Source organism: Anopheles moucheti, chromosome 3 (genome assembly GCF_943734755.1).
Source record: "Anopheles moucheti chromosome 3, idAnoMoucSN_F20_07, whole genome shotgun sequence".
NCBI classification, from domain to species: domain Eukaryota; kingdom Metazoa; phylum Arthropoda; class Insecta; order Diptera; family Culicidae; genus Anopheles; species Anopheles moucheti.
This window is the reverse complement of record NC_069141.1, coordinates 37,915,388-37,936,640: the sequence shown is the minus strand read 5'-3', so window position 1 is coordinate 37,936,640 and position 21,253 is coordinate 37,915,388. Positions and strand designations below refer to the sequence as shown.

Sequence of the window (21,253 nt, the reverse complement as noted above, 5' to 3'; positions counted from 1 at the left end):
CCGAAAGAGAGCATGAAATCAAAAAAAGGGTTTTCCGTGATTTGCGTCCGTACAATCGGCGAGCGTTCGATATGGCATTTTCTCTCCAGGATACTTGTTTGTCGTGCCCAGCGCGCAGGAGAGTGAATTTTGCCAAACAACTTTTCTCCGATCGATTGGCAAGTGTTTTGGGCGCCGGCGCAAATATTTGAGGCTCGAAATTGTCACTGGTGCTTGGTGTACTGTACTCTACTGGACTCTGTTTTCAACCCTTGGATGGGCAGGATTATTTGTCGCAAGCATGCTACAAGCTTCTTGATTAAATGCTAAGTTTTATAGAACATTTATTTACACACAATGGGATTCGATATCGAAATATCATTCAGTTCAATTTTAAGACTAATGTCTTCTTGCAGTTTCTATACTGTTTGTAAGAGTTGAAATATTAAAAATTAGGCAATAATGGTAATTAATGTGCGAATGTAGTTTCAAATTAATGATAACCAGTTTTTCATACAAATTTTGTTCAAACTGATAATAATTTACTTATCCTTCTGTATATCGCGTGTATAGCAACGCATAAATAACAACATTCAAAGGTTAAAGGACTTTTGACAACGACAAGTGCCACTATTATACAGCACAGGAGAACAAAACATTCGACTCCTCTCTCATTGGTGCACATCCTGCTCTCGCGCTCTTCCCAGAAGGAAAAACACTCCACTATGGTTACCTACATACACGCACATTCTGTTCTGGGAAAATGGCAGCAGCTCGCAAAGGATGGTCGCATTTTCCACAATATTCACACATACACTCACACCCCGTACGTACGACCAAACTCACACAGGCACAGTATACGAATCGGTTGGTGTGTGCGTATGCATGTGATCACTCATACCAATAGAGGAGGCAGTCAGGTCCTGTAAGGATAGTCATCGCAGCGCTGCGTTACTGCGGCTACCTAAATAACACCAACAAACTGAATACACAAACACATGCTGGAACGATTTCTCCTAGCTTGGTAGGGTTTGCTATAAGCATGTAGTAGTTCGCACACTACACAACGACGCGAATCCAGGACAAATGCTTTGCGGACGAATAATTTTACATCGATCGATTATGGGTGCAAGGGGCGGCACACACAAAACATTACGATGTATTGTAGCCCACGCAGGGCACTCACTGTCGTAGCAACCGTAGCAACCCACGAAGCGGATTCACCTCCTCTTTTCCGCCATGTGCTTCGTCGTTTGCTTTCGCCGGAAGTTGCAAATATATTTTCAATTTTCCGTTAGCCATCCGGTGTAACTGCCGGGAAATTAAGTTTTTTGCAATGATCGGATATTTAGCTCAACAAAGCCCACGATGCATCCGTGCATTCCAGGAGTAATGATTCTACTATTGTTTATTTGATAAACCCAACTGCGGTGCGCAGTGTACAGAGGGAGAAAATTGTGGCTTTTTGTTGCGATTTTTTGCGTTTGAAATTTCCCGCGCAGCGTACATTTATAATTTGAATTACGGGTTTTCCATTATTTTTCTTGTTCCTAATTTCGACCACTTTGCTGAAAAGGTGTATATAGTTTGCAAATATGTGTATATATCATTGATATCACCTACTTAATTGCTAGCTGAGTAATTCCAGTTTGCATTGGTGCAGTCATGGGTTTTTCTTTGTTCGCTTGTATGTTGTATATTAACATTGTTGCCGCCCACTGTGGAACATTTGTGTAACATTTAAAGTATTATCATCCAGCGCAACTGTTTTGGATAAATAGTTCCATTGGATAAGTGTTTGTAGTACTTTTCGTTACTGTTACTTTTTTACTGTTAGTCCACCAAAAGATAGTAATTAGACAAATACGGTACAATAGCATAAAGCAACTGAAATACGCTGCACTAAACTCGCCGTAAAGCGAATGGAAACGAACATTGAATAACAACGACAATGTGCGCAACGACCAGAAACGCACCTGATCACGATACAATCCGCATAGCGTTTTACACTACATGTGGTCCACAATCGGTACATAATGCTTACGAAAATAGCCATACAATATGCACAATATTTAACAACAAATATTTCTAATACATACGCATTATACTATAGCTTGAGAGATTCATAAGTGCTGTAGCTTTCGTCGGTAGGAACGAAAAGAACGATAAAGGAAAGCGATCCAGAAGGGACACACGAATATGTAACAGCAAGAATAGCGGGATACATTAGTTAAAGCAACTTATACAGCATCGCCTGACTAGCCGCAGACCGGTAGATTCATTTGGCGGTTGTCGGAAATAGTTGGTTATATCATAAAGTTTTAAAAGAATTCTAAAAGACATACACACATACTCGGAGCTAACTACTTTTCGAGCAAATATTTCATAAATAAATTTCCCAACTCGCGCGAATCTGCTATGGAGTACCTTAGTGAAAGCGCTAAGCATCCTTTTGCGTTCTTACGTACTTTATAAGCTAAAACAATCAGTATTTTGAGTAGGTAGGTGGTTATAAAGCTAATTTAAAAAAAAAACATTACCATATGCTCTAACGTTAAATAATAGCAAAACCGATAATTTGTGATCTGTTGCGTCTGTCTGGCTTCGTCTGGTTGTGCCATTTGTTTGGTTAACCTTTGGACGCCTCATACAGCGATGCAGACTAACGATACACTGTCCTTGCTGGTGTTTTACCTTACTGTTTCCATGCAAAAGCTGACATGGCTGGCACGTCAAACTTTAAAACATTATCTTTAATTATAATCTACCTACCATAAAAACGAAAATCGGGCAAAAAATGCATTCCTGTAACTGTATGTCCGTATAGTAGTAAAGGTATGTATAGAGTGGTAAATAGAACGGTTTAAAATCGGTGCAAAGATTCTAAAAAGGTGTTTGTGTAAGATTCGATAAAATTGAGTCATTAGTTTATCCCTTCAGCTGGCAGTCTTTACTGTCTTACACGGCTGTGTTTAAACGGGTTTAACACTGCGCTACACAGTATGATAGGAAGCATTACATGTTTCGATAGGTTTACCTTTGAGCGAGCGTCTTTCAAAGGACGTTCAATGTTATACATTCTACGGTATAATGGCTGTGACTATTACCGGCACATTCTTACAAAGAGTAACAAAATACTTAACGCAAAATGTACAGGAAATCATTACACATATGATACATGCACGAGTAACCTAATCATATACCGAGGCTATAGTACCTTCAAATTAGAAAGGACATTCCAATTATATGCATCTGTTGCTATCTGATTTTGTTTCGCTTGGCAAATATGCGGTTTCACACGGTTTCAGATACGGGCACACTCATAATGTGCCCTCTGCCTGACTGATTGCTGTACGTTCTCGGAACGTAATCATCTCTTTACAAATAATACGGCTTCACTTTCACAACATAAATATGTACAAGACAGTTTGTTATTCTTTTTAATGCTACGAATCATTTCATCCCTAGCACTAACGTATGCGTTCTGATCTTCGTTCGTTTCGTTTTCCAATTACACAAATAGGACCACAAAAACTGAAACTAAGTTATGCGAGGTAAGTTCCAATTTGAAAAATCCAACCCGTATCGACCCGCAACCGTACCGTCAGTTGATTGGTTCGATCGTTTTAAGATTTTTCTCCTAAAGATTTGAATGCCTTTAATTAGTGTTTTGTTTTCTTTTCTTCTTCTTCAACTCATCTTAATGCTTTTGCTATGTCGTTCCCAATAGAAATGTAGTTTTACTGTGTTGGAGATGGTGTGGGCTTCAAATATTGGAAGTTCCCTGTGGCGATAGTTAGTTGCATGAACGTGAAAATTGAAGACAACATTGTTCAAACATTAGGGCGAAAGAAGAGAAATATATATGCTAGGCGGTTAAATTTTTAGAATTTTCATACAATATCAGAATAATATCAGAGAGTGTTACGCTAAACTTTCAATCGTTAAACCAACATTAAAATTCGATTTTTAATCTTTCAAAACGAAACAACACGAACTACGCTACCTGCTACATACGGTTTCTGATAAATCCTCACGACCACAGTGAATAATAGGTTACAACGGGATAGAAATTGACATCTACTTTGTAGTATTGTGTGAAGCATACTGTTAAAAGTTTTCATATTTTTGTGGTAATACACTGCGCTGCCAAAGCAACTGCAAACGTGTTAATGTGCTGTGTGTGCCAAATGAAAGTTCCTCACGCGTTTCACTGGTGAACCGCAAAACGGTTCCACACGATCATTCCTGATAGGTTGTGCGTCTATGGCATTTGTCGTTAAAGCGATCCATCGCTAACGGTTGAAACAACTTATGCCGTGCTGGAATTCGTCGGAGCTCCACTGATCGCACTGAACAGTGCCAAACTGTGCCGATGAGCATTGTTGTTTCCATCATCCAACGGATACACGATTTCCCCCAGCAGATCACTCAATGCCGAGCAAAGATTTTCATAATTCTCCTTCAGTACGTTGTGGTACTCCCGCTGATCGGACGATATCAGGTTTGCGTTGATTTGAAGTACCGTGTAGCAGATTTTTATGAAATCACTAAAAATGGAAACAGAAGACAAATGAATAATTTTAACCGGTCAACAGCACAACCAACAAACATTCACTTGTTTTTACGTACCGAAATACTTCCTTGAGCTCTTCCACTTTGTCCAGCGGGTACTTTTTGACGCTCGTTTTGGCCGGATCTAGAAAGGCGGATGCATATGCAAGCGGTCCGGCATTAACTGTCACGGCGACACTGCCCTGCAGACGTAGCTGCAGCTTCTTCAGATCGATCGGACCCATGACAATTTCCTCCAGTTCGGCAATCTTTGTCTGCATCTCGTCTGTTGCAACTTCGATTGGGCTGAGTTCTTGCGATTGCCGATCGCGTACTGGGATACGCTTCAAAACGTACGGGAAACTGTGAAGTGCTGGGAAAAGAAAAGAATTAATTGCTTCAGTGTTCAGTAACACAATGATGTTCAGCCTGTGCCACATACTTGTCAAGACGGTTCTTCGTTTCCATTGATCCTCAACGGCACCGTGGGCAGACCCGGAAGGTGTGAAGGGTGTTTCGTACATGAACGTATCCACATCATGGTTCTGTTCGAATTCCGTTGGCCTCATTTCTAGCTCGTCTTTGCAGTAGTAGGGTGTAACATGTGTTACCTGAATGTAAGCGATCTTTGGATCGAGCGTCGACTGATCAACCTGTGGATGTCCAAAAAAACAAAAGTATAACTACCAGGGTGTTTTTTGTTTTTATTTATAATTTCACTCACCGGTGCCGAATCCATCAATATCTTCACGTTATCTGCTCCAAATTTATCCCGATACTGTTTGTGCAGCCGTTCGGAGATTTCGCTCAGCGATGTTACCTTTGGTTCTTTGTAGATATACTCAACGCCATTTTCCTCTTCAAAGTACACCTGTGAACAAAAGGAAAAAAAACCCGTTACATCATAAACCTGCAATCATATCTCGTTTCAATCTCCATCATACCTGGCTGAAGAATATCACACGATAGAATCGCCCCAGCAAACGTTTTCCCGACTTGTTGAATTCAATCACACGGTTGTAGGCTTGCGTCAGATGTTCGTAACACTGCGTCAGTCCGTGATAGTCCCGTCGCGATTCCAGAATCGGAATGATTAACCGATACAGCTCACCCAGACATTCGAGTCGTTCCGAACGATCCAAATACTCTGCACACTCCTTCAAGCGCTCGAGCAGAAACTGCTCCGTGTACTGTGAGTCCTGTGTGCCACTATCCAGCTTTAAACCCTTCTCGTCTCGTGGAATATTGCGTGAGATGCGCGCGAAGGATTCTGCACCCTGTGCCACCGCACAACAGCCCTTCAGCTTGAGGTATTCGGAAACCAGTGCGGCTATATGCAGGTAACAGCAGGCAGCTTCGGAAATGTTTCCATTCTGCAGATGATTGTTGGCCATCGTGGTTAACCATGTTTGACGTAGCTCCGGCGTGGAAGCGTACGAGTTGGCAAGCGAGTGCTGCAGCTCAAGCAATCGCTCCGGATCCATGTGGTGCGCTTGCATTTGTGCCGTAGCCATAAGAACGGTTCGAACACGGCGCGTCAGATCTTTCACCTCCATGGGGAAACCGGTTCCTTTCATCGCTTTGTCACTGCTGGCATAGTTGTTGATCGTAGACAACGATTCCTGAAAGCGTGCATTGTTCAACCCGATCACATTGCCGATCATCTGCGACACCGAAATGATCACCTGCAGATGCACACGCGTGAGTCCTTTTCGTCCGCTAAACTCAAAGTTACTGCGCATCAGAAGGTACAGTACGGCACATGCCTCCTGACGCAAACTGGAAAGCCGACTATCGCAACACTTCAGCAACTCGTACACAAGCTGCCCGCAGAGCACGGCCGTGCCTTTAAACAATGCTTGCGAGAAGTTATTGATGAAGGCGCGCAAAGCCGCAAACACATGCTTCGAAAGCGACTCCGACTGGCCGAGCTGTAGAAAGCGTAAATAAACCCGTGCAATCTTTGGTAGGACTGTTCCTTCTATCATCGAATCGCGAAACTGCACCGAGTAAAGGCCCATACAATCGAGCACGATGAGGCCGATTTCGGTCGCCAAGTTCGATTCGTAAAGAGCCTTCTTTAGGCGCAACGTTTCTTCGACCAGATTCTCCCGATTTGCGGTATGATTTAGGGTGCCCGATTCAAATCCGGACTCACTGCCATTCGTCATGTTCGGTGGTAGTACTCGTGCTGGTAGAGTGCTTGCCTTGGCCGCTTTGCTACTCTTCGTATCGCGTCCTCCTTCAGCCGGCACTTGTATATGCTTTTTGCCCACATAGCGGAAGTACAGCAGGCACAGATCGAGCACGGTGAAGAACTGGACCGTTTCACTCTCGGTGCAGTTGTGCCACCACGCAATCATGTGCTCCGGTGACAGGTGCTTTACCACGAACAGGAAGCTAATTAGCAAATCTTTGGTTTCGGTGACGGAGAACTTATCCGTCCGCTGGATGATGGTTGGCTGCGTCACACTCACCGATCGTGCATGGCTCGGACGAGCCGAGTTAGCGCACGATTCATTGAACTGATTCCGAATAACCACAGTACCGTCCTGCGAGAGCGTGGAGCACTCCGAGTTGAGCGAACTGCTCGAATGGCCATTGGAGAGCGCTGGCGATTGTCCGGCTATTGCCGCCAGAAAGCTCGTATCTTTCAGATGTAATGACGAGCGAATCGGACTCGTGTACTCGATGAACATCGTTACCCGGTTCGAACGGGACTTTGGTGTGCTAGTCTGTGAGGTTACGGTTGATGGTGTTGCAGTTGGCAGCGTGGACAGTGAATCGCGGGCAAACACGTAACTACTGCTACACGACATACGGTGCGTACCGACGGTGTCATGTTTTCCCTTCCGTTCCATGCCATCGGAAATGCGGTTAAGATTCTCCAGCACAATCCCTAACCAGGGTACGTACAGCATCGCTAATCGGCTCAACTGGCCCTTGTTTTGATACCGATCGTCAAGGTCGTGTTTGGCCAACAGCTCCTTCAGTGCGATCAGCCCCATACGCCTGATATGACTGACTTCATTCAGTGAGCTTTTGACTTCCTGTAGCAATATTCCCACGAGAAAATGTTGCCTGCAGTACTCCTCCGAGAGACAGAACTGTTGCAGCAAGTCCGGCGCACGATTATTGGGCGTTAGCATAAAAGGCAGGTTTAACGGAACGTAATGCTCATGGGCACATACTTCCCGCAAGAAGCTAAACTTGTACTCCTGCAGGATGCGGGAATCTCCCGGACCCCAACGATCCATGTACAGTCGTATCAGTCGAAAAACGAACCCACGATCCATAAACGAAAGGCAGCGTTTCACAAACACCGAAAGACTTTGGTTCAGCTGTTCCGTTTCCATTGGGAGATCTTTATGCCGGGAGCTTATGTAGGGGACGAGTACTTGAAACAATGCTTCAATGCGGGTGCAAAACTCTTTCGGGAATCGTTCGTTCCGTTGCATCTTTATGCGTCCAGTCGACAGGAGATACTGGGCCATGCTTTTAACAATTACTTCGAAGAATATTCCGGAAAATTTCATAAACTTATTCACCAGCAAAAAGTCCGTATTGTTCGGGTGCAGCAGCGTTGGCAGATGGCGACACAGTTCCCCATGCACGGTGTTCACACACTGTGACGTCGGGGAGCTTCCGTTTACTGGTTGACTGTCAATGCGATAAACGTACTTTACGTACGCCATCAGCAGTTCCTTACGCTTGGCTTCTTCAGCTACCATGTGGAACAGATTCACCAGCAGACGAATGATGTTTAGCCCGACTTCCTCGCTGTTTGTGGCAACCAGCAATGAAAACAGTTGATTCAGTATCGTTGGTAGGAAGGTGATCAGTGAGCCACTCTGTATCGCATGGGCAGCTTTCAGAATCTTGCACGTTTCCGTTGTGTCCGGTGGCGCTACCGTCTTCGAATGTTCCAACAATCGCTCGGCGTGCAGGAAAAGATTGTGCAGATGCTGATCGGTTGTCAGTACGGTTGAATCCAGCCGAAGGCTGATGGTAAAGATCGGTCTTTGGTTATCGATCCACTGCACGTCGGGACCGGCATTCTGCTAAACGAATGGGGAACGGTTTGTAGCGGATGGACCAGAAATTGTTTCGAGTGTTTTGCGAAAGAAATGAAGACAAAACCAACCACACAGGCAAATAAAAACAGACGAGAAGAGAAGAGAAACATACACATGGAACGAGGTTAGATTTTTCTACCAGTGTTAATGGAACGTTTGATTTATGTGTTGTTGTTTGCAAACTAATGTTCAATCCATCCAGAGCTACGGGATGGACCGTATTAGTACGGTTAGCATCTCAAAGTGATCATGCAATGGGATCGCAGTTTTGTATGCGTTTTTCGTTCATGTTTTGGCTACTTTTGGCCGAAAAATGACACTTACCCCTCTTCCTAAACCGAGTGGTTGAATCGACAAATATCCTACGGGCAACGTAGCCGCCACTGGAAGACACTGTTCCTCGACATTTATTTTGCCCTTCGCAAGCAATGGCAACCATGCGAATCCGACCGGGGTCTCCGTGCTGGTGGTGGTAAGATCTTTCTTTTTCGCAATATTACACGACACGTGGAAGAAAGAAAACAGCAGATGGTGCTGGGCAGTAATGTTGAGCGGAAGACGCAACTTGATCTCCTCGTACCAGGTTGGGCTCGTGTTATGATGCAGTACTGGGCAAGACATTTGCGAGACTAGCTGATCCTGACCCGGACGTCCGTAAATACACTGAAAACATGGAAAGCATTAGTGAACATACTGGTCCGTAACATAAGTGATCTTTGCGATTTTTGATAATCGATTCTTACCTCAATAGACTTGGCTTCTTCCGTATCGCTGTCGCGAAGTTCTACGATCACAGCCAAGTTACGGGCTCGGGAGAATATTTTCTGGCTATCATAGTTCAGATGCAGAGGATATACGAACAAATGGTTCACAAAATGGACGAACGGATGGAGGTATTGATCGGAGTTGTTGGCAAATTCTGTGACTTCTAGCGTTGGGTCTGCTACTGGTGGGATTGGGAATGGATTCAACGGGACCAAACTGTTTGTAAGGCAGTCTAAAACGGTAGAAGATAACATTTGATATTAAATATGATGAAATACTGAAAGGCAATTGCTGTAAATATTACTCACTATTGGGCAGTTCGTTTAGCGCTTCAATGTAAATCTTCAATGAACCTGGTATCACAGTCAGTTTGCTGAATTTGTCCGGTTTCCTATACTCGGACAGCAGCCTCAGCAGCTCTTCGTCCTTCAATTTTGTGCCCTCCTGCCGATAAATGGCAGGAAATTCGTACGACGTGTCCAGATCATTGCTGTACAGCTGAAACAGTGGCCGAGCGGCCCACGCAAACGGCATTCGATAGTGACCACACTTTTGCGCGTACTGCTTAATCGCCTTCTGCAGTTTGCATAACACCTTCGGATCTTTGGTAGTCTTTAGGTATGGCTCCACGGAAGGATTAATGGCACCCTGCAAGATTTTGTCTATACGCACAACGATGAAGATGTCCGCATGGGGAACGGTAACATTAAAGACAGCTTGTTTCGCACGGGCCAGCCACTCCTTCGTGACTGCTTCGGAATGTAACTGCAGTTCGCCATTGGTGTCGCATTTCGCCCGCGCTGGTTTTAATGTGCCGTGGCCATTTTGATGAGATTTGTTCATTGCCTTCGGCGATGCACAAAGAGGTCGTTCTGCTTTGCAGCTGCCGGTTAGCAGTTCTTGCACGTGATCCTTGTTGAGGTCGAAGTAGAAATTTTCGCTCAACTTTCGGCCGGCTCGAGCATCGTATAGGGCCACACTTGTGAGGTATGGTTCGATCTGTAAATGAAAATTTGTAATAGAGATTAGAATTTTTTTATCCTTATGGTACTAAAAATCTTGGCGGGAAACGGTCTGAATGCAATGTCAAAGTTATATGAATATAGGCAATGAATACTCTATATGAGAAGAATAAAATTCATTTATAACCAGATAACTGTCGAGAAAATAGTTTTGTTATCATTTTATTTCTTCTTTTGTACATTTAAAAGAGTGAATTTAAATTAATATCTGAAACGTGGATACAAACTTGCAGTTTGCTTTTTCGACTAGCGCCCTCTATTGGTGGTTCCTACTACTGTTTAGGTTAACAAATAAAAAATAACTCGATTTATGGATAGCGTCTGTTGTATAAATTTTGATAAACACAATGTTGTGAATCATGTGAATAGTTGTGAATCATGTAAAAATGTATTACAATAGAATAGAATAATAATACTTAATTTTAGGCATGACGTAATTTGCTTTGAAGTTAAACTTACGAAGAAAATACGTAATATAAGACTAGTCATACAAATTTAAAATGTTCACTTCAGTCAATTGATTAAAAATACATTATTATTCATAATATTCCAACATTTCTTCATGTAATTCCCATTAATAATTTAACACGTTTGGCCCACCTCTTTTCCCATAGTTTCACAGTCATGCAGCGAGTAAAACAGAACGCGAGTTGGAAAGAGAAGGCGAAATGCATGACATTCGAGCATTCGAGTAGCCGCGCTCGAATGGCGCGCGCGTTGTGGCTGTCACTGTGCCGTCACTTTTTTCCTGCCGAAGTCGGAGTCGGTTTGTTTCACGCCAAAAATAAGGTGGAAAATTTATCAGCGTAGTGTGTGGCTAAAGTGTACGTTCATTCTGGAGCATTATCAATGAAATACCATGTTTCATTGAAGGAAAAACCACCGTGGAAGCGATACACAAACTTCAACGGTGTGTGAAATTTGTGGTATTCTCGCATGCTTCGGTAAACCTCGTAGCTTTGTGCTTGGTCTGGTTGCCGAAAAGGAGTGTTTTCAGTGCAGTTGTTGTGCTTAGTTGTATAAGTTTAGTGTTGAATGAATGAAAAAGTCAATATTGCATCGATTGCACAACAATTTCCCAACAGTATTGCAGTGGCCACATGTTTTAGAAAGGAAATAAATTGCACTTGCCACTCTCACCAAACAACAGTTACCGCCGCTTACAACAGCAGTGGGCTGCAGTGGATGCTGCACAAGTGGTAAGCTAATGTGAATCCGTGCGTTCCGATTTGTGCTACAGTTTTTGCTAACTCGCACTATCCTCCTCAATTTCAATGTTTCAGATGGCTAGCAAAGATAATGTGAAAGCTCTGGTAGAAATAACCGGACTAAAGGAGGACCAAGCTACCAACCTGCTTACGGCGTACAATGGCAATCTGGAAGGAGCAATAAACGCATTCTATGAGAATCCCGAAGGCATCCTCAACCCAGAACCGGCAGTCGTAATCGATGACGATGACAGCAGCTCTGGACCATCTTTCGCTCCCAGTCGTGTTACTCCCAACGACGACGACAATGTGCGTGCTCCGATACCTCGCAAGACGGAGATTTTGCTACCGCAAATCGAACTGAACCGTGCCCGAATTGGGAAGCGTCGTGCCGCTGTTATTACTGAAGTGCCGTTTCGTAACTTTGAGCTCGAGGGGCGCATTCAGGAGCAGATGCTGATGCAGCAGGGCCAAGGTCCATCGGCAAAGAAAGTGACCCGGCTCGAGGCGCTCTTTATGCCACCGTTCGATATACTGTTTTCCGGTGGCTTCGATCAAGCGCAACGGCACGGCAATGCGGTCGATCGATGGCTGTTGGTCAATTTACAGGACGATCTTAACTTCAGCTGTCAAACGCTCAACCGCGATCTATGGTCGGACAGTGATCTAAAAAATTTCATGCGCCATCATCTGGTGTTTTGGCAGCAATCGAACAAAACCACTGACGGAGCAAAGTTCAAAACGTTCTACAAAGTTCGTTCGGAGCCGTACATCGGTATGATTGATCCACGAACAGGCGAAGAGGTACGGAATCTATCCGGTAACGATCTTACGCCAGCGCGATTTCTCGAAGCGCTCAAAACCTTTCTAGTGGAAAGCAAATCGCCGCACGGGAAGGAGGTTAACGTGACCAGAGACTATCAACTCGGTATGGGCCCGTCGACGTCTTCGAACGGTGGATCTAGAAACGTCGTCCAATATGGTGCCGGAAGTAGTGGCCAGAGCAGTTCGAAACCGCAATCGTCCTCCAGTGCAGTAGCTGGGTCAAGCAGAAACCGTTGGGTTACGGTAATCGATGACGATGAAGACGATTTTCAGGAGATTACGGACAGTGAAAGTGACAGTGAGGAAAACGATCGACCACGAACAGTTGGTAGCGCAACGAGCAACAGCAATAGCAGTAGCAGTAAGACTATTGTTGCGGATGTTCCAAAACCAGCTACATCGACACCTGCATCCCCAATAAAACAAAAAGAATCGTCCTCGTCCACGGAGCCAGTGAAAAGCACAAATGACTCTTCTAAGGAAAGAGAAGATCCGGCACAACATCCATGGGAGGTGGTGGATACTGCTGAAAGACGAAGTTCAGCTGATGATGAAACAACACCTAAAATGCTCAGTTCCGATTCGGAATCAAGCTTAACGCCGGATCAGAAGACGCGCATCCTACTCAAAATGCCCGGCAACGTAACGGAGCGATTATTTTTCCGGAGTTCCCGCACGCTCGAACAAGCAACGGCAAAATTGCGACAAAAGTACGAAAAGCATTACCGCCCAAGTGACGCCACCATAGACGTGCGGTTCTTCTGTCAAGCCATCAAATCGGATCTGTCCGCGCTCGATTCCTCCAAAACACTGCTGGAGTTGAAAATTCACCCGAACGCTGTGATTCACGTAACAACGGACGATTAGACGACCGTGTTGCGGAATTTTTTAAATCATGTTGCAGATATTCTTCCCCCGCTAAGGTCCCGCCCTTCTTTTTCCTTCCCGTTGGATTGTGTTCTGTCTTGTTTTAATGTAAGATACATACGTGTAAAGAATTCATTTGGAATGTACTGTGTACTGTAAAGTAAATTATGCGTACAAAAATAGTTTACTTCTTGAATGTGTAGGTAGTTTTTTTCCGAAAATAGCTTTGTAAGTAGCTTTCCACAGTTTAGATGTCAATAGGTGACATTATATACGTACCGAATTCTTGCCAAGAACTCCCGATTTGCAGATTATTAAATCCTTAATTATTACCACTTACCTGACAGAGCGGAGCTTCGGAATCTTGCGCCGGAGGTCCATCTACTCCATCGATTGGGCCTAACAGTCGAAACCGCAGCGAATCACACTTGATCAAAATCCGTTGTCCAAACTGCACCCGGTACGGTTCAATGAATGCTTCCGATTTGCTTAAGCCTGGCGTCATACCAACGGACGTTACCGTACTTTTCGTACCTCCACCGATATTCCCACCAGATTGGAGGTAGAGCAACTGTTGTCCACCGAACAGACGCTTCCGATTGTCTCGTCGTGCCTGCGCGATCGATTGATCCGTCTCTCGGGCGTACCGATTCAGCTGAGGATTCATACTCTGTTCCAGCCCCTTTAGCGTACCGTACTGCATCGTGCTTGGGCTGGCCGGTAACAGTGGTGCAGCCGCACGTTCTAGCGAAGCAACGCGCTTATCTTCCTGCAGCTTGTTCTGTTGCAGCACGGACGAGATTTTGCGCAACCAGTCCTCCATCTCGCTTTCATCGTCCGCTGCCAACGTGACCGATTTGCCGTGCTGACCTTCGTTCATCTTCATCTTCAGCTCAAAGCAGAAGCGACCCTTTTTCGGGTTCGGTACCACCTCAGTGCAAAAGTCCATCACTATCGTTGCCTTTGCTTCCGCCTGCTTCTCATCCTTGTGCAGCTCGAGGATGTACGTGCCGTCGATCTCCTGGCGCAGATAGCAGTAGCGTTTCTTGAAGGATTTTGACCCGATGTGGGCGAACATGCGGTCGGAGTTGGTGTCCGGACCTTTGAACAGATAACCCTGCTTGGCGATCGTGTCCGCTTGGGATCGTGTCATCTGCTCATCCAGCCGGTCTGGATCAGTGTCTACCTCGTACACCTCCTCGCGCAACTCTTCCGACGGGGACATTCTATAGGGAGTAGTCGAAAGATAATCCATTCCCGGGGTTAATTTAGCGACCAAGTGAGGTGTGGAAAATTTATTTAAGATTGTTTATTTTAAAGATTGAGCTAACAATAAAAATAAACACTGGCAAAGCCAACTCAGACGCACAGAAACAATATTCCATAATGATACACATAAAAATGATCAATCTTATTTTGCTGATCAACCAATATTTGCATTTCTTTCGGATGGGTTTAATTTAATGCGTCTTAAAGCACATCTTACCGTGGCAGATCGTAGCATGTCCCGCCGTATTTGCTATATTTGTAGTGGATAAGATGGTTCGGCGAGTCATACGTGTGCAATGCCTGCCGGGTAAGCAAAAGTCCGCCAGCCGTCGGTACGCCGGAACCTGCCGACACCGACGATTGTGATCGGTTGCTGGTCGGTGTGCCGTTTTGACTGCTGGACGCCGAACCACCACTTTCACTACCCCGTTTGCTCGACCCGTTGGTGCTGGCAATCGTTTGATGTTTGGGCGGCACGTGGTGACCAGGAATGTTACTATGTACGGTGCGAAATTTCTTTGGTTGTAGAATTTCCTGTGTTTGTGGTAGAAGATTGCGTTTGTATAATTTATGCTGAAGCTGAAGGAAACAGCACACAGTGCCGTGTATACATACCGATACGTCATCGTTTGGATAAAGGAGCAGCTCTCGCTGGGGGTCGTTCTGTATGAGGGTTCGGTTTTTCAGCACAAACGCTTCGAAATCGATCGGTTCTACTATAATCGGTTTGGTCTGCAAAAAAAGGGAACAAAAACAAGAGCGATAGTCGTAAGTATATTTTGTCGATCGCAAGCTTAATTTAATTGTGCCTTGAAGGTGAATTTAAATAATGTTTCTTCTTTGCTTCTTTCAATTATAATTGCCTCTTCCCGTACCCGTGCAGGTTCGACGCCATGTTACGTGTCCGGCAGGGGTTTTAATACTGTGAAGCTGCCATACTTTTTTTGGGGTTCGCTCTTTTTTTTCCACATAGCGAAGGGAAAATCGAGGAAGGTGCATTATGGATTACTGGAACACGTTCTAAAAAATGCATTTTTAGTTTCCTTAAACCTTTACGTTCGCATGGCTTGATTAAGGACGAACACGAAACCCGAACAATCATTAAAGCTTAAATTGAAAATAAAAATCCAATACGTAATAATTTCCGAAACATCCGAACGCGACGATGCACTCTCGCACTCGCTGCTGCGCGCGAAAAGGTATCGAAAGGGTAATGAAGGGTTTTGTGGATGTGAATGAAGGGTATATGGTTTGAAACTATTTTCTCCACCGTTGTTACTGTTGTTGTTCTCGTGTGAGGAGACTGCGATTATTGTAAAGCTTTGGAACCATAATTTTCGCCCATCAAAAAGCGGGGAAGAAAAGCTGGAAGAAACTCGTTCAATTCTGCCAGATTGTCTGTTGGGTCGTTCGCGGTCCAACGTACAGGGCGCACGACAAATTCGTTCTTTATTCGTTCAGGCTTCTTATCCCGTTCGGATTGTTGGGCGATCATTTCTTGTACCCTGTTACCTATCGCTTTGCGTTGTGTTTACCACTATGAAGGATGCTCCTCAGCAGTGTATGGGTAGTGGGGTTCTTCAAATGTATCATATTTAGCTCGCAGCTAAATCGATCAGCAACACACCGTGGGGCACACACTGGTGAGCGTGGAGACTCATGCAACAATAATGATAGTGATGATAATAATAAAAATCTTCACCATATGCTACATGTACGATCGAAAATCGCGGAAACGGGCAGGCGGCCACTCGTTGCGAACGAAGTGCATCCGGTGCATCCGGGATAATCGGAATTTCATCGGTCGCACCAAACCCGGAGGAGCTTTCTCCCGATCGGATTGGCTTCGTTGAACCGATGCCGTGTGGTGGTGATGGGGTTCGTCGCTTTGAGTCTTTCGTTTTTTTGTTGCTGTTCTTCCGTACCGTCTTCTATCAAAACCGGCCCAGAACGCAGCGGTTCGTCCTTGCGTCGTGCTAATTGTTCCTACAATGATGTTCATTATGGGGTGTGCGAGCGATCGTTGATTGCAAACTCGCATCCATTCATCATCGCGCTATCTGATTTCTTCCAATATTTTCGTCCCCGCTGGTTGTCTGTTTCTCGTTCAAAATATAAAAAAGGCAAGAAGATCAAGCGGAAAAAGGCTGAGAGAACAGATTTTCTGAGCTGCAACAAAAATGAAAAACCACACACACACACATACACACACATTCACGCGTATTTTGAAGTAAATAATCCTTGCAAACGCATGCTAATAATGATGGTGATCGTAATGATTATTGTAGTGTCTGCCATCACAGGCCCTTCGGACGATTTGGGTCCGATATCGCCCGAAAGCACCCCAAGCATAATAATGATCACTCTCTTTACACCGATTAAAGAGCTCCGAACCGAAGGGTACAAAAAGTTGAGCTTACGTGTTTTCATACTTCTTGATACCGGTGTTTATAAGCTGATCTGCATGGTTTCATGGAAGGTTTTGTGCCGGTGGTACTATCCCATACGATCAATTACATTATCGATGATCAATTATTAATAAAAACGTATTTAATACAAAAAAAATCGATAAGACACAATTGATAAAGATAAAAAGAACGTGAAAACGTTGTGAAATAAGTCTTTCGATGCGCCACTAAACAGCTCGGTGGTGTGGGACATATCTGATCGGGTTAAAGGTACATGCGCTGCTTTCCTTCGTCGCTCAAAACAATGGAACTATAATTTTCATCATATTCGCAGATATGTCAACCACACACGAACGGCCACAAGATGCAACCATAAATTGTAGGAAATTAAATCCATAATTGATTCCCATCCCTAATTTAAATACGTATCGATAGGACTGGCGAATGGGGCCTTGCCCTGCTCCCCATTACTCGTTCGTATGGAAACGGTTACTTTCTCATGAATAAAGCAGTGAGGTGGAACTTGTGGTTAGAAATGGGCAACAAACCTCGTTATCTAAATGATCCCACCACAACCCTCGGGAGGGGACGGGTTGCTTCCTTAGCGTAAACATACAACATTCCGTTTGCGTGTCATGCTTGCACCTATTGCCTGGGCCGTTGACAACTGTCAGACGAAGTAATAAGTTAACCGCTAGGAATTAACCCCCACACGTCTTATTAGAGCTATTTTCTTCGCAGTGAAAATGCTTCCGCTAGTAGAATGATTGACTGCGACTGCATCACCGGGACAATTAGATACGCTACAGACAGTTGTGCAACTGGAAAACATGTTGCTTATACACTTGCCTCTGTCTTTCTGATGTACCCTAACAATGTGGCGGATTTCGCTTGTTAAATGGGAGTCAAAGCAGCTAAGCAAACACCAAGGCGGTTATAATAAAATATTAGATCTAAAAGTTAGTTTTGAGCATTTTACATAAGTTGGCGCAAACAACACACTATGTACAGAAATGTTTGATCTCATGTGTTATATTTATAAGTTAAAAAATTGTTAATAATAATAAATAAATAATGCACGGCAAGTTTTCAGATAAAAAGGGCTATTCATTGGAGGCGTTGCTTGTATTTTTTAAATAATATAATAATGCGGCTGAGGTATATTTTTTGCTCCAGGAAATTTATGGAGCAAGATGTATTGTTGAATTGCGGTATCATGAGAGGTTCAAACGATTCAAAAAGAGCGATTACGATTTTGAAAATAAGAATCGCTCTGGAATGCTATATGTTTCCAAAGATGAACAGTTGGAGGCTCCAAAAAAGCGTTTACATAATCTTTGAGTCTAATCACAACAGAATGTACTGGATGTTCAAGCTCCATCGACACCAAAGCGATTCACTCGTAGATAGTTTTGATTTGCAAAGGGTAGAATCAAAATAGAATAATATATTATGACCTTCTTGCGAGTGGTAAAACCATCACTGAGGAACCATATACAACCTCCTATGTTCATTCATTTGAAGTGAGTTCTGAAGGAAAAAATGCTAGAATATGGGGTCAAGCATGAATCAGTAATTTTCAACCACGACAATGATCGACGAACTATTGCAGCTCCAGTCAAAATTTCTTTGGTGAATATTGGTTGGGAAATTCTAACTCGCTCTTCTTGTAATCCAATCTTGGAACCATCCAACTGCCATTTTTTCTGGTCTTGAATACTTGTTTTGCAGAGCTATTTTACAGTTGTATTATATAGGCCATGCAACATTTTTTTATATTGTAGAAAAATGGAAAATATACGAAAATAAAAAATCTATTGAAACCTATTTGTACTCCCAATAATTAATTTTCATAATTTTGTTTTATTCGCGTGAGCACACCCAGGACATCAGGGTCTTAACAATAAATACGCTCATGGACATAAGTATAACTGTAAACCCTAGGGAAACTGAGCTACTCGGTTCCACAGTGCGCTGGGTTGTTGTTGTCAAATATTAGAGAGGCTTTGGACCTCCTGGGTCTCTTTCGCCTCTGGACAGTGCGCTAGGTGGACGTGAACAGTAAGGACACCCTGTTTCACACTTGTAATTTAATGAATATTGCACCAAATCGGTTCTCGATTTTTTTTACTCAAAATGCATCCGTTAAGACCACCTTACAACCGAAAGATTGAGTGTTTAGCTTATTTCGTTTAAATGTCGAACTATTTTTTTGTTATGTTTTTGTAATTATAAGAGCAGTTTTATGATATAAATCGGTGCAACATTCATTCAGTTACTTTACATTCAGTTACATTCAGTGACTTGACGAGGAACATTGACTGGACAAGATACGGTGAATTAGTAGCCGCTTCGCTTTCTCTTGTAGGAGAAAATTTGCTCCCTGTAAAGGAGTATGAAAACCTTGTTTTAATAATAAACAAGTGCGCCCTTGAAGCTCAAACAAGGGGCACCCACCAAGCAAGGAAATTCAAAAGACCTCCCACTCCTTGGTGGGACAAGGACTGCCAAGCGGCTTTTAACAAGAAGCGGAAGGCATTTAAAGCCTTCAGAGACACAGGTTCCAGGTCATAATATGACAAATATAAAGGACTGGAGAGATTGTGCAAAAACCTCCTGAAGGCGAAGAAAAAGGGCTATTGGCGCCAATACGTCAATAATCTTGATCCTTCCACTTCTCTAAATTCGCTTTGGAAAATGGCTAGAAGGATGCGAAACAGCAACAACACCAACGAGAACGAATGTTTTTCTGGCGAATGGCTTAACGAGTTTGCTCACAAGTTTTGCCCCGATTTCGTTCCAGCGCAAAACTTCTTCCAAGATGCGCCTGGTAGTGATCCAATGTTGGACTCACCATTCACCATGATGGAGCTATCTCTGGCTCTTCTTTCATGCAAAAATTCGACCCCAGGTCTGGACCAGGTTAGTAGCAAACTGCTTCAAAACCTACCAGACGTGGGCAAGAAACGACTGTTGAGAATCTTCAACAATATGTTGGAACTCAACATCGTCCCGCAGGAATGGAGAGAAGTGAAAGTTGTCACTATTTTGAAGCCTGGCAAACCGCCATCAAGACACGACTCATATCGTCCGATATCTTTGTTGTCGTGTCTGAGGAAACTCCTAGAAAGAATGATTCTTTTCCGATTAGAAGAATGGTTGGAATCCCACAACCTTCTTTCAAATACCCAGTTTGGTTTCCGTAAAGCTAAGGGTACTAATGACTGTTTAGCGCTTCTGGTAACAGAAATTGAACTTGCTCGTGCTCGCAAGCAAAACATGGGGTCTATTTTTCTAGATATACAGGGGGCGTTTGATTCAGTTTCTCCGCACAAACTGAGCCAAAAACTGCAAACTGCCGGGCTGGGACCAAAATTGAATAATTTCCTATTCAATCTTTTGTCGGAAAAAGCTATGAATTTTAACAATGGTCACGTTCAATTAAAACGAACCAGCTACCACGGACTGGCACAAGGGTCCTGTCTGAGCCCCCTGCTATATAATTTTTATGTGAGTGAAATAGATTCTTGTCTAGCACCCAACTGCAGTATTAGACAATTGGCAGACGACGGCGTCATATCAGTCGCTAGCAGGGACGCCGTCGAAATACAACAGGCTTTACAAACCACTCTGGACAATCTTGCCGAGTGGTCCGATAACCTTGGTATCAAGTTCTCTACAACGAAAACTGAAATGGTAGTCTTTTCTCCTTTTAGCGACACCGAAAAAAATAGGGAGAAAAGACTATATGAACCAAACATTGATGTCTTTTTATACGGGGAAAAGATATCAATCACCGACAATTTTCGATACCTTGGTGTTTGGTTCAACTCCAGGCTCAACTGGAGCGTACACATCACCCAGCTGATAAAAAAATGCTCGAAAAGAATCAACTTTCTAAGGACAGTCACAGGATTTTGGTGGGGCGCACACCCATCGGATGTCCTGCGACTGTATAAGACTACGGTACTCTCCGTATTGGAATATGGAAGCATATGTTTCCATTGGGCATCCAATACGCAGTTCCTTAAATTGGAAAGACTACAATATCGTAGTCTTAGACTCGCACTAGGGAGCATGAAATCTACGCACACCATGTCCCTAGAAGTGATGGCCGGAGTGATGCCACTGAGATTACGTTTTGAAATGCTGTCGCTTCGCTTTCTGGTTCGTTCTTCAGTATCAAATCCCTTGATCATAGAAAATTTTAAAGCGCTTATAGAGACAGGTTCTAAGAGCAAAATCATTAATATCTATAATGATTTTGTTACTCTACAAGT

The 21,253-nt window shown here is 43.7% G+C and overlaps 2 protein-coding genes across 2 annotated transcripts in view; one reads left to right on the top strand and one right to left on the bottom strand.

Moving 5' to 3' along the window:
- Positions 1 to 1,367: 1,367 nt before the first annotated feature.
- LOC128304776 (dedicator of cytokinesis protein 9) overlaps positions 1,368 to 21,253 on the bottom strand; it is an 85,171-nt gene continuing 65,285 nt past the window's right edge. The window contains exons 2-12 of the mRNA XM_053042006.1: positions 15,181 to 15,297; positions 14,783 to 15,099; positions 13,637 to 14,522; positions 9,683 to 10,373; positions 9,353 to 9,606; positions 8,934 to 9,272; positions 5,478 to 8,594; positions 5,258 to 5,404; positions 4,976 to 5,186; positions 4,612 to 4,906; positions 1,368 to 4,529 (exon numbers count right to left, since the gene is read on the bottom strand). Of these exons, the coding sequence (XP_052897966.1) occupies positions 4,292 to 4,529; positions 4,612 to 4,906; positions 4,976 to 5,186; positions 5,258 to 5,404; positions 5,478 to 8,594; positions 8,934 to 9,272; positions 9,353 to 9,606; positions 9,683 to 10,373; positions 13,637 to 14,522; positions 14,783 to 15,099; positions 15,181 to 15,297 (6,612 nt within the window). The 3' untranslated portion in view covers positions 1,368 to 4,291. The remainder of the gene's footprint in view (positions 4,530 to 4,611; positions 4,907 to 4,975; positions 5,187 to 5,257; positions 5,405 to 5,477; positions 8,595 to 8,933; positions 9,273 to 9,352; positions 9,607 to 9,682; positions 10,374 to 13,636; positions 14,523 to 14,782; positions 15,100 to 15,180; positions 15,298 to 21,253) is intronic.
- Positions 11,161 to 13,527, top strand: LOC128304777 (UBX domain-containing protein 7). The gene is made up of 2 exons (XM_053042007.1): positions 11,161 to 11,595; positions 11,680 to 13,527. Exon 2 carries the CDS (start codon positions 11,680 to 11,682, stop codon positions 13,294 to 13,296), a length of 1,617 nt encoding a protein of 538 aa, XP_052897967.1. The 5' UTR covers positions 11,161 to 11,595; the 3' UTR covers positions 13,297 to 13,527.